General features: G+C 38.1%; 1 protein-coding gene across 3 annotated transcripts in view; it reads left to right on the top strand.

Annotated features, from left to right (window-relative positions):
• The window catches only part of CDC14A (cell division cycle 14A), a 120,632-nt gene that overhangs the window by 52,243 nt on the left and 54,089 nt on the right, over positions 1-14,300 (top strand). For all 3 annotated transcript variants that reach the window (XM_050962359.1, XM_050962360.1, XM_050962361.1), the window contains exons 6-7: positions 8,444-8,510; positions 11,331-11,393. In XM_050962359.1, coding sequence (XP_050818316.1) covers positions 8,444-8,510; positions 11,331-11,393 — 130 coding nt within the window. The remainder of the gene's footprint in view (positions 1-8,443; positions 8,511-11,330; positions 11,394-14,300) is intronic.

Consider the following 14,300-nt stretch of genomic DNA (forward strand, 5'->3'; position numbering starts at 1 on the left):
TGTGGTTATTTAGTTAATAGGGAGGTAGCGTCATGATTTTTTTATCTATCCGTAGTTCAAGTAGCTCTCCAGAGTTCATACTTTTCACTGCTTCATCTGGTTGTCTGGGTTGTTAAGAAGGCAGATTATTTATATCTCCCCTTATCGTGTGTATGAAAACCAGGAAATATTCCAACTCCTGTTTTCTGACAGGATTGCTTAGTGTTTCTCACCTGTCACAGGTATGAGATGCATGGTGGCTATTAGTTTTGCACTCTCCATTTTGATCTTTGATCCTAGCTTTCTCCTGTTCTTTCTCTCATCATTTCATTGTCAGGCTGTGAGTAATTTAAACATTTTTATTCCAGTGAACACTCTCTTATGACTGTTTAGGAATTGAATCTTTAGATTGAGCATGGTGCTTAATTGTAGTTAATGAAAATCTACCCTCATACAACTATTGCTTGAAATATGTTTTCGCTTATGTTGATAGGATGATGATTTTTTTGTAAAATGAAACAAAGAAAAGTAACTTCGTTAAACTTGCTCAGTTGTCACATTTCATTACTGCATGCATTTCATCTACAAATACACAAGAGCTGTTGATTTTTATGTGAGCTGACATAAGTAATGAGATAAAGTAAATTCTTACATTTTAATGCTTTGATGAATATAACAGGCAAATTATTTGGGTTTCTACAGTTAGCCAAATCAGCTGTCATGACACTTCCTTGATGCACAATGGATTCTTAAAAATAAAGCATTAATTCAGTGCCTCTGCCACAGTATCTGATGGCTTATCAGCTGGAGGAGTAGTTGGTTATTGTACACATACTAATACAGCCAGAATTATATGCTAATTGCAATTGAATGTTTTGGAATAGTGTAAATAAAAAAAAAAGTTATGTGCACAATTTGTAGTATAATAACTCATACAAAACAAGTCTAATCACCACTGTTCATTACATAGTTCTGTAAACGCTTTACAAAAACACTTTATCCTTTTCTCATAACTTTGCCACTTAATTACCTTCTCCATGTATAATAAATTTTCTATTATCGCTATTCTGTTCAGGGTGTTTCTTTGTTGTTGGTTTTTTATATATTCATATGTGTGTTCCTATTCATTCTGTGTCTCAACAGACATAGTACTAAAATACACTTGCGTTTATTTTCTCCAAACTACTTTTTTATGCATTTTAGCCCCTTCAAAATTGTATCTCCTTCTTTTATATAACAAAATTCATTATTTTCTGTGTATTTTGAAGCTTATCAAGAGGATATTTTGATTTTTGTTGAGAAAACTTGAAATTTTTAAATGAATTTGTTGTTAAATATTTTTAAAGTAACAGTGAAATTATTCAAATTCAGTTTTTCCCATGCCAAAACTTATTTCAAATAAACATACTTTTTATGTTTAACTTCATATTTGTCATTAGATTATAAAAAGCAACTCACTTGTAATGCAGCACAAAGCAGTCTGTCATTTGTACTTTTCTTGAGTAAACCTTTCCCCAAAGACAACACCTGCCATTATAATTGCAACTAAATATATTTCCTTCTGGTGAAAATACATATTCTTCTCTTAAAACATGAAAATGTGTATATAGAAAATACTGTACTAGCCAGCTAAAAAGGGAAGCTACACTGTTTGTTTTATGATGTGCAATCAAGGCTTGCTGTAACTGTTTTTGTTCTGTATTTTCTGACACATCAGACTTAATTAGGACCATAGGAATTGCCTTACCAGATAAGACAGACCAGAGGACTTTCTAGTCCAGGAGTTGTCAACCTTTCAAGAGTGGTGTGCCGAGTCTTCATTTATTCACTCTAATTCAAGGTTTCATGTGCCAGTAATACATTTTAATGTTTTTAAAAGGTCTCTTTCTATAAGTCTATAATAATATATAACTAAACTATTGTATGTAAAGTAAATAAGGTATTTAAAATGTTTAAGAAGCTTCATTTAAAATTAAAATGCAGAGCCCCCGGACTGGTGGCCAGGACCCAGGCAGTGTGAGTACCACTGAAAATCAGCTCGCATGCTGCCTTTGGTACGCGTGCCATAGGTTGCCTCCCCTGTAGTCAGTTATTCTGTCTCAATTAGAGACTAGTACACAAACTAGGGAAATGCAACCTAGATGCAGCTACTATAAGGTGGGTGCATAACTGGTTGGAAAACCATTCCCACAGAATAGTTATCAGTGGTTCACATTCATGCTGGAAGGGCATAACAAGTGGGAGCCCTCAGGGATCAGTTCTGGTCAATATCTTCATCAGTGATTTAGATAATGTTATAGAGAGTACACTTTAAAAATTTGCAGATGATACCAAGGTGGGAGGGGTTGCAAGTGCTTTGGAGGATAGAATTATAATTCAAAATGATCTTGACAAATGAGAAATGGTCTGAAGTAAATAGGACAAAATTCAATACCGACAACTGCAAGTATCAGAGGGGTAGTCACGTTAGTCTGTATCCACAAAAACAATGAGTTCAGTGACACCTTAAAGACTAACAGATTTATTTGGGCATAAGCTTTTGTCGGTTAAAAAACCCACCACTTCAGATGCATGGAGTGAAAATTACCAATACAGGCATAAATATATATTGGTACATGAAGAGAACTGCGTCTCCTTACAAGTGGAGAACCAATGTTGAAGGCCAATTTAATCAGGGTGGATGTTGTCCACTCCCGATAATTGATAAGAAAGTATCAGTTAAAATGTTTACATATAAAATGATGGGGTCTAAATTAGCTATTACCACTGGATAGTTCTCTGAAAACATCCACTCAATGTGCAGCAGCTGTAATTTTTAAAAAAAAAAAAAAAAAAAAAAAAGGGCGAACAGAATGCTGGGAATAATTAAGAAGAGGATAGAAAGAAGGACAGAAAATATCATGTTGCCGCTATATAAATCCATAGTATGCCCACATGATGAATACTGTGTGCAGATGTGGTTGCCCCATCTCAAAAAAGATATATTGGAATTGGAAAAGGTTCAGAAAGGCAAAAAAAAAAAAAACCTATTAGGGGTATGGAACGGCTTTCATATGAGGAGATATTAATAAAACTGGGACTTTTCAGCTTGGAAAAGACACGGCTAAGGGGAGATATGATTGAGGTCTATAAAATCACTGGTGTAGATAAGGAAGCATTACTTACTATTTCTCATAACAAATGAAATTAATAGACAGGTTTAAAACAAGTAAAAGTAAGTATTTCTTCACACAATGCACAGTCAACCTGTGGAACTCCTTGCCAGAGGATATTGTGAAAGCCAGGACCATAACAGGGTTCAAAAAAGATCTAGATAAATTCATGGAGGGTAGGCCCGTCAATGGCTATTAGCCAGAGTGACAGGAATGGTGTCCCTAGCCTCTGTTTGCCAGAAGCTGTGAATGAGCGACAAGGGAGGGATCACTTGATTATCTGTTCTATTCATTCCCTCTGGAGCACCTGGCCCTGGCCACTGTCGGAAGACAGGATACTGGACTAGATGGACCTTTGGTCTGATCTAGTAGGGCCATTCTTATGTTCTTATTCTTATGTCAATACCAAGAGAGAGAAAATTGCCTTTGTAGTGAGCCAGCCACTCCCAGTCCCTATTCAAGCCCAAATCGATGGTGTTAAGTTTGCAAATGAATTGTAGCTCAGCAGTTTCTCTTTGAAGTCTGTTTGAAGTTTTTTTGGTGAAGAAGGGCTACTTTTAAATCTGTTATTGAGTGTCCAGGGAGATTGAAGTGTTCTCCTGCTGGCTTTTGTATGTTACCATTCCTGATGTCGTCTGATTTGTGTCCATTTATCCTTTTATGTAGAGACTGTCTGGTTTTTCCAGTGTACATAGCAGAGAGGCATTGCTGGCACATGATGGTATATATCAAATTAGTATATGTGCACGTGAATGAGCCTCTGATGGTGTGGTTGTGTCCTATGATGGTGTCGCTGGAGTAGATTTGGGGACAGAGAAGCTAACAGGGTTTGTTACAGGGATTGGTTCCTAGCTTAGTGTTTCTGTGGTGTGGTGTGTAGTTGCTGGGGAGTATTTGCTTCAGGTTGGGCGGCTGTCTGTAAGCAAAGACTGGCCTACCTCCCAAGGCCTTTGAGAGTGGGGGGGATTGTTTTCCAGGATAGGTTGTAGATCGTTGATGATGTGCTGGAGACGTTTTAGCTGGGAGCTGTACGTGGTGGTCAGTGGTGTTCTGTTGTTTTCCTTGTTGGGCCTTGTCACGGACTCACAGATGGTGCCCACTCTAGGCCCCGTGCAGTCTGTGGGGGGTGCCCCTTTCGGTGTGACAGCCCTTCTCGGAGGTCCACTCTCTCTTTGGGGTCAGGCCCCTCCACCTCCTGGAGCCGTACCTCTCTGAGCCTTAGCACGTCTGTCTCTTGCCGTGGGCCCCCTCAGGGAGTCCACGTGCTCTGGACCCCCCGGGCCTCCTCACCCCCAAAGGGGTTGATCCAACCCTGTTCTCTAGACCAGAGTGACTCAGCGAGCTTAAAACAAGAGGGTTTATTGAGATTTGAACACAGCACGGGAAACTCTCAGGGCCTCAAGCCTGGCCTCCTTCAGCCCAGCACATCCCAGTCTCCCTGCATCCCGGTGGGCTCTGCTTGCTCCCCCTCTCCAGCCCAGAACCCCCTTGCTTCCCAGCTGGGCCTCCGATATCCCCAGCCCCAAACTCTGCCTCTGTCCATTGTCTTCTCACCAGGTAAACAGGGTTGTAAACAGGAAGGCCTGAGTCTCCTCTCCTCTCAGCCCTCCTCTGACTAGAACCGGCTGGTCAGGTCACTGGGGTCCTCTCTTCACAGCCTATTGTCCTCCCACTGGCCAGAACCGGCTGTGTCTCCTGAGCCAGGTCTCCAGGTCACCAGTCGCTGGGGTCTCCATCTTCCAGGCCATCGGCCAGGGTCCCGAGTTCCCTCTCCGGTCCTCTGTAACAACACACTCCCTCTCCTCTCGTTAAATCAGTAACACCTGGGGACACTGAGTCCCACCCCCTGTGCATGCAAACCATTGGAAAACACAGAAAACCCCAAGAAAACCCCCCACCTCATCACACGCCTGTCCTGTAGTAGGTGACTTCTGCGTACCTATCTCACTCTGTCAGTCTGTTTCCTCACTTCCCCAGGTTGGTATTGTAGTTTTAAGAATGCTTGATAGAGATCTTGTAGGTGTTTGTCTCTGTTTGAGGTATTGGAGCAAATTCCGTTGCCTCTTAGGGCTTGGCTGTAGACAGTGGATCGTGTGATGTGTCCTGAATGGAAGCTGGAGGCATGTAGGTAAGTATAGCAGTCAGTAGGGGTTTTCAGTATAGGGTGATGTTTATGTGACCATCGCTTATTTGCACTGTGGTGTCCAGGAAGTGGATCTCTTGTGTGGACCGATCCAGGCTGAGGTTGATGGTGGGATAGATAAATGCAAAGTACTCCACTTCAGAAGGAACAATCGGTTGCACACATACAAAATGGAAAATGACTGCCTAAGAAGGAGTACTGCGGAAATGGATCAGGAGTTCATAGTGGACAACAAGCTAAATATGAATCAGCAGGGTAACACTGTTGCCAAAAAAGCGAACATAATTCTGGGATGTATTAGCAGGAGTGTTGTAAGCAAGACACACGAAGTAATTTTTCTGCTCTACTCCTTGCTAATTATACCTCAGCTGGAGTATTGTGTCCAGTTGGGGTGCAACATTTCAGGAAAGATGTGGATAAATTGGAGAAAGTCCAGAGAAGAGTAACAAAAATGATTAAAGGTCTAGAAAAAATGACCTATGAGGGAAGATAGAAAAAATTGAGTTTGTTTAGTCTGGAAAAGAGAGGACTGAGAGGGGACATAAGAGTTTTCAAGTACATAAAAGGTTGTTACAAAGAGGAGGGAGGAAAATTATTGTTCTTAACCTCTGAGGATAGGACAAGCGGCAATAGGCTTAAATTGCAGCAAAGGCAGTTTAGGTTGGACATTAGTAGAAAAATGTCCTAATTGTCAGGGTGGTTAAGCACTGGAATAAATTGCCTAGGGAGGTTGTGGGAATCTCCATCCTTGGAGATTAACAGTAGGTTAGACAAACACTTGTCAAGGATGATCCAGATAATACTTAGTCCTGCCATGAGTGCAGAAGACTGGACTAAATGACCTCTCGAGGTCCCTTCCAGCCCTATGATTCAGAAAAGGGTGCGACAGTCCTCTTTGGTGAACAGTTAGGGGACAACCTGTCTATAGGGAAGATCATCTAACGTCAGACAGGTTAATGCTGTCCTGAAGTATCTGAATGTCTCTTCTAAATGTTTCATCTTACCTATCTATGGATGTTCTGATTTAAGACATTTATATTGATCAGTTATATTGACCTGGTGCAAGTATGACTGAGGCAAATGGTTACTTCCTTTATAATCCCTTATGAGAATGAGCCTAGGAGAATATGCTCACCAAAGCTGTATGCAGTGGGTTGTTACTGGTACCAGCAGGGGAAAAGTTTACCCAGTAGGAGCAGGAAGCGGCTGACCCAAGTGGTCATTGTGGGGCAGGGAAAGTCCACTGTCCTTCCAGCTGACTGTAAGTCAGGTCATTTATACCCTGAGCAGTTCCAGAGAAGCCATCTTTTATCTGGATCAGGCTGGCAGCACCCACAGCACCGATCCATGAAATCTGAAAAAAAATCCTGGGTTCCTTCATGACCCACAGTGGGCATTATTCTAGTTACCCCTTTTTCCTCAGAGACTGGAGGAAAAAAAATGTCCCCCACTGCAGATTGGCCAAGGAGTGAGTTTTTCGCTTTCCCCACTGTGGGTTTGGGGTAGGGGAAGGGGGTTTAGAGTGTAGTGTCATTATGGAAGGGACTTGGTAATTGGATAAAATATATTGGAAAATGATTTAAAGGAAAACATCTCTAAGGGAGATGAAGAAGTGGAGTTTTGGGGGTCTTAAGTCTGCTACAAGGGATAACCAGCCCCCCCTCTTTTTCTAGCCCCCTTAACTCTCTTACGAGGGTCCCAGCAATGCAGTAGCTGGACTTGGTTGAGGGACCTGCACTGTACAATAGATATTTTAAGTGAATAAAGTTGCCACCTAGTTAAACCACATCCAGTGCCTCCTGTCTTTCTTCAGTGTGGCTGGACAATGAGGATACTAATGTGGGAAAGAGGTGGGTTTAGCTCCGAATGTGGCAAGGTTATTTGTAGTTCCTGTTTTTTTTCTGACAGTTGATTTCCCCAAGTGCTCTAAGTCATGCAGCATTACAAAATTGCAGATAATTAACAGATAGACAGAAACATTAATTTAGTAAAATAAGCAGTGGACCAAATTCCCTCCTTACCCCTGCCTTCATGTATTACTGTCAGTTAAGATAAAAATCAGTACATCAGATTGAGCATTTCATATGCAAATTAGAGATGCATATATGTTCTCACAATGCAAAAATCATGTACTACACATCTACACTTCTATAGTGGTCTCTTGGTTCTACAGGGTGAATAGTGTGAAACTTTCCAAGTTAGAACAGGTTGTATTAATGTTTTGGCAGTATGTCTATGGAAAAATGTTTGTTAAACTATGGCTGCATTTTGAAAAGCTTTTTATTTCTTCCTGTTTGTGTTCATTATGGAAAAGTAAGTTGTCTCAAAGTATTAAGATGGGAAACCATTTATGAAGTACATGTTCCATGAAACTGTTGAACAGTTTAAAAAAATATTTTCACTTCTGCCTGGCAATTTTTACGAGTGCATTCAGTGTAACTTTTGAATAATACTCATTTTGTGTTTGGGGGTTTGGTTTTTTTTAAATATCTGGCTTGGTATTGAATATAATTTCATGTCACTAAGAGAAACTACATTTTTACCATATTGGTAAAGTTACATTGTGTATCAAGATAATTGTTAACCGTATCTACAGTGACATATTTAAGTGCAATTGATTTCAGAAGAAATGCCAATTGGTCATCTTTACCCTTCTTCCTGAGGGTATCTGGGTTGCTTAAAAACAGAAATTAAGATTTGTTTCTGATTTCTGTTATGCATTTGTTTGTTGTCAAGACTGCTGCTGTTCTTGCACATGCTGCACTAAAGCTTTTTTTTTTTTTTTTTTTTTTTTTTTTTTTTTTTTTTTTTTTGAGGCTGCTAAGCACTGCTGCATATGTAACAAAGATAATTAATCTATCACAAGGCAGTACTGTGTGTTTCCTGAAAATGTATTACTGCTGCGATGAAAGAATTTTTTTTATTTTTTTAAAGATAATTTAAACATTGGTTACTAGAAATTGAGTTACTCAGTGTGGGGAAAAGATATTTGTCATATTCATATTTGTAAGTGTAAGTGATGTTTTCTGCTAACTAGATTGAGCTTTCATATGAGAATTGAATAACTATGAAATAAATGGATGTAATAATGCTGCTGTGATTATGCCTTTTCTTGACTGACTGACTTTTGTCCGGTACGTGTTTATGTTAATTTGTATTAAATTTTTAGGGATGCCTCATTTGGGAACTGCACATACAATCTCACAATCCTGGATTGCTTGCAGGGAATAAAAAAGGTAATATCACGTTTCCTTACTGTAAAATACAATGATTCTTTAAAAACAAACAAACAAACAAACATTACCTAGAAATCTGGTGATGGTTTTTTGTTTTGGTTGGTTGGTTTTTTTGGTGGTTTGGTTTGCTTTTTTGTTTTTAATTTTCTGGGAAAGAGTCATACCCTGCCACAAAACTTGAAAGCATGAGTGCTTCCTTTAAATGCAGAGAGTAGGAGAAAGTATTAAACTACTAATTTATTAGTTGGCCACCACCTGAGTTTCACGGACTTCTGAAGATCATTTGATGTGTAGGAACTTGTATGTCCACCAAACCTCTTCTGTGTGGAAATGTTTCTGTAACAATTAGTTGGCTCAAATTAAAAATTGGTACAAAGGAATAACTTAGGTCAGTATCCTTACTTTATTGAGAAAATAGACTTAAGATTTAATTAAAATTATTTAATCTAACTGATATTTCAAAAATACTATCTTTAACACAGTATTTGCAAATGATGGTGAGAGAATTTAACAATGCTTAATCCAGTTTTATTACAAGTATTATCTTTATGACCTGAACTAAATAAAATTCTTGGAACAGTGAGTTTTATGATTTGATATATCTTCCCAGCCTTTCCAAAACTGTTGAAAAAGGAAAATGGTAATGCAATTTTAATAACTTGCTTAGTTTTTGTTGTACCATTATACAGCAATTTGACTTGAGTATTTCTTCATTTTCAATTTATGGTTTCCAAACTGGACTTTCACTTTATAATTTTTGTGTCAACCTTTTATCAAGGAAACTAGTTTTTTTTAAATAAAAAAAAAAAAAAAAGTCAAATGTATAGGTAAGTGTTCTTTGTAATATTTCTACTAGGGATTCAGTGTACAGTGATGATGCATGGGACCGAAGAAATAAGTATTTTCTAAAAAACACATGACAGGATTGTCAGCACCAAAAATTAAAAAAACACGAGTCAGGTCCCCTAAAATCAGGAGATTGTCCTAAAAGTGAGATTATTACAAATATATATATTTGAGGGGTTTATTTATCTTCTGATTTTTGGACTGGTAGGATACTCTTGGGTCATGTTTTAAGCTTTTCTTCACAACCCTGAGGGTAGAGAGTTCTCATCTATTCACATGACTCTGGTAGGTAGGGTTTTAAGAGACACACCAAATATTATGAGACTTTAATTAGTCACCTTATACCACAAGATAGGAGCAAGTTCTGCTCCTCTGTCTCATTGCTGACTTCAGTGGGATCACTTGCTTCAGGGAGGAGAGCAGGATTTATCTTAGATTTTCTATTGTTTACCAATAGAAATGTACAATCTTAATTGTTCTGCAAGGGTATTGAAGCAAATTAGTTTCTTCAAAATAAACCAAAAGGCAAGCTGAATGTTTTTTGAACTCTTCACATTGGTTGGAGAAGTCCATCCAGTTAACAAAGCACTAACAGTAGGAAATCTCACTGAGAGCTCTGGGAGATGACTAAAACCAGATGTAGGAAATTACACTAGTGCATGGGAATGAACGTGTGTTTATCAGCAAGGATATAGAGATCACGTTTTTTCTTTGTTCCGTTATAGGGATCAGCACTGAATTTCTAACTCACTGACCTGCAAAGCCAAGAATATTTCAAGCTGAATTCTCCTCTTTTACTCTAAAGCAAAATTCTTGTCGTGCTTTATTTATTTGGAAGAAACTGTTTTGTTCTGCCTTTAAAAGATTGCGCTCTGTATAGTAGAATTACAGAATGCATTTTTCACCTAGTGCAGAAACTAGTTTAAACGCTCCTTAATCTCAAAGCACACTTTGCATAACGTACGTTTTTCAGAACATGATGGATATATCTGTTTCATTGGAATAAATACTTATGCTAACATACTGCAGAACTATACACCATGTATTCCCCACAGATAATCTCTGCCATGTCTTTCTTCATTCACAAGATATTATAGACTTAAGTATTATCAACCAGGAAAAAAAACACTTAATGCAAAGTTGGAAGAATCGCACAGTGCTTCAGGAACTATATATACCACCAAAAAAAAAAAAAAAAAGTTGGAAAATGTTATAGTTGCATAATTAAGTTAGGGAATACCAAAATACAGGTTGAATACACTACCATACCCTTTGTATGCCATTTGCATAAACATTATAATCTTTAATTATATACTCGTATACTATTTCTCCAATATAATATACATTTTTCTATAACCTTGTACTTCATGTTCTACTTTGTATGTCAGACTCCATAAGTCATTTATTCCCAAAAGTGCTGAGTGAGGTAATCTTGTTCTCAATCATTGTGCATCTTACACAATACACTATATAAAGTAATAAGTAATTAGTTTAAAATCGTCAAGTTTATTATTTGAGAAGTAGTGTCTGTTAATGTAATTAAAGGCTTCCTCAAGGGAGGAGGATTCCCCAGCCAGCAAACCAGAATATATAGTCAGCTTCTTTGAATATTAACCTGATCCTGAATAAGTAGTGTACGAAGTAGTATGTTCATATTTTATTATAGCTTTGCCTTAGTAAAAAGTTTAAAAAAACAAACAAGCTGTAGCATACTTATATGTATAAGGGGGTAGAATTTATGTGGCAGGTGGTACCTTAATGTTATTTAAAGTCCCGAGTTTTCTGATTTGCTCAAATGTGCAAGCTTCAGTGTTCCTAGTATAAACTTTTGGATTTTTAAACATTTTAAACTCAGGCAGTTTTATTTTGTTGATTCTCAAACATGCTACAAATACAAAGACCTGACAATAGACTATTATGATCAATCTCCTATGTAAGAAACTATTTTTAAAAAAAATAAATTTTTTTTTTTAGGCCTTTCAGCATGGATTTTTTGATTTTAAGACATTTGATGTGGATGAGTATGAACACTATGAGGTTTGTATATCTCAATATTTAATTCTTAATTCTAGCTTTGCTCAAAGTATGTTAGACTTGCATGTGCAGTGCCATATGCTATGAATTAGAATGCGTGCATAAGTAGAAATCAGTTGTAGTGTTGGACTTGGGATTTTATTTCTGTATGTCTATCATGATATTCTGACTAATGTAAATGTATAAATTAAAACTGTGGTGTATGTACCAGTGGTGTATTCAACAGTAAATTGAATACATACCAAAATCTCTTCTGGAGATTGCTTATTAAAGAGGCCACCTTACTTAAATTTTTCCAGTGCTCTGATGTACTACTGTATGTATTTCTAGAAAACTCTCTGTATTTTCAAAAATCATTCATGTGGCTAGCACAGAGGCACTGGTGTCCCTTTTTAAGTGTAGTGCTGCAGTTGAGCATGCTTAAATAAAATAAGTCTAAAGATTTATAGAAGTACTTAACTTAAACAAGTCTCTATGACTCCGTTAAAAAGCTGTTTAATTTATTTGAGATAAGATGACAGTTGGCAGTTTTTCAAAGAGACGTTATTAAGGGCGCAAGAGCAAACTATCCCACTGCGTAGAAAAGATAGGAAGTATGGCAAGAGACCATCGTGGCTTAACCAGGAGATCTTCAATGATTTGAAACTCAAAAAAGAGTCCTACAAAAAGTGGAAACTCGGTTAAATTACAAAGAATGAATATAAAAAATAAAATTAGAAAGACCATGACACAAAATGAGATCAAACTAGCTAGAGGCATAATCTACAACTACATTAGAAGAAAGAGGAAAACCAAGGACAAGGTAGGCCTGTTACTCAATGAGTGGGGGAAGAACAATAACAGAAAATGTGGAAATGGCAGAGGTGCTTAATGACTTCTTTGTTTCGGTTTTCACCAAGAAGGTTGGTGATGATTGGACATCTAAAGTAGTAAATGCAAGTGAAAATGAGGTAGGATCAGAGGCTAAAATAGGGAAAGAACATGCTAAAAATTACTTAGATAACTTAGATGTCTTCATCTATAAAAAGTGAAATAAGGACAACCCAGGGAATTACAGACCAGTCAGCTTAACTTCTATACCCAGAAAGGTAATGCAGCAAATAATAAAGCAATCAGTTTGAAAATATCTAGAAGATAATGAGGTGATGACAAATCCATGCTGACTGTTACTTAAGAACAAATCACATCGAACCAACCTGATAGCTTTCTTTGACAGGGTAACAAGCCTTGTTGATGGGGTAAGTGGTATATGTGGTATATCTTGACTTTTTAGTAAACCTGTGGATACTGTCTTGCATCACGTTCTCATAAACTAGGGAAATGCAACCTGGATGGAACTACTATAAGGTGGGTGCGTAACTGGTTGGAAAACCGTTCCTAGAGAGTAGTTAGCGGTGGTTCACAGTCATGCTAGAAGAGCATAATGAGAGAGGTCCCGCAGGGATCAGTTCTGGGACCAGTTCTGTTCAATATCTTCATCAATTATTTAGATAGTATACTTTTTTAAAGTTTATGGACAATAACAAGCTGGGAGGGGTTGCAAATGCTTTGGAGGATAAGATTATAATTCAAAATGTTCTCGACAAACTGGAGAAATGATCTGAAGTAAACAGGATGAAATTCAATAAGGACAAATGCCAAGTACTACGTTTTGGAAGGAACAATCAGTTTTACACATACAAAATGGGAAATGACTGCGTAGGAAGGAGTACGACAGAAAGTGATATGGGGGCCATAGTGGACAACAAGAGTCAACTGTATTAGCAGGAGTGTTGTAAACAAGACAAAAAAGTAATTCTTCCACTGTGCTCTGTGCTGATTAGGCTTCAGCTTGAGTATTGTGTCCAGTTTTGGGCACCACATTTCAGGAAAGATGTGGACAAATTGGGGAAAGACCAGAGAAGAGTAACAAAAATGATTAAAGGTCTGAAAACATGACCTATGAGGGAAGATTGAAAAAAATGGCTTTGATTATTCTGGAAAAGGGAATACTGAGAGGGGACATAAGCGTTTTCATGTACATAAAAGGTTGTTAAAAGGAGGAGGGAGGAAAATTGTTTGTCTTAATCTCTGAGGATAGGACAAGACGCAATGGGCTTAAATTGCAGCAAGGGAGGTTTAGGTTGGACTTTAGGATAAGCTTCCTAACTGTCAAGGTGGTTAAGCACTGGAATAAATTGCCTAAAGAGGTTGTGGAATTTCCATCCTTGAAGGTTTTTAAGAGCAGGTTAGACAAACACCTGTCAGGGATGGTCTAGATAATACTTAGTCCTTCCATGAGTGCGAGGGACTGGACTAGATGATCTTTTGAAGTCCCTTCACAGAATCACAGATTATTAGGGTTGGAAGAGACCTCAGGAGGTCATCTAGTCCAACCCCCTGCTCAAAGCAGGACCAATCCCCACTTCCCTAAATGGTCCCCTCAAGGATTGAACTCACAACCCTGGGTTTAGCAGGCCAATGCTCAAACCACTGAGCTATGCCTCCCCCCTTCCAGTCCTATGATTCTGTGATATGAGTTAAGATCCCCCTGAAGTACAAGAGACAGTAGGAAATGGGCAAGAAGAATGTCCATTGAAAAGTTAATTGAGTTTTTAGTTTGCAGGAAGTGAAATGACAGACAAACGTTGAACTCAGTACTGAACATTCAACATTCACCAAATTGAGTTCTCCCATGCCTCCTACCATCTAGCTGTTCCCAGAATTTTAAAAATCTTTGAAAGAGGTTTTTCTAAGTACAGTAATGTGCTATTGTGTATAGACTGATAAACCAATTTTGTTCTCCACGACAGCAGCCTTTGTTGCATTGCTCAGCATTTTTTGTTCTAGTTGCTATATTTTATGTTGAGCAAGTAATCATTATTCTGTTTACTCTTTGTATGTTGTAGTAAAATGGTTGTTCTAAAAACA

This window comes from Gopherus flavomarginatus, chromosome 7 (assembly GCF_025201925.1).
Source record: "Gopherus flavomarginatus isolate rGopFla2 chromosome 7, rGopFla2.mat.asm, whole genome shotgun sequence".
Classification (NCBI taxonomy): domain Eukaryota; kingdom Metazoa; phylum Chordata; order Testudines; family Testudinidae; genus Gopherus; species Gopherus flavomarginatus.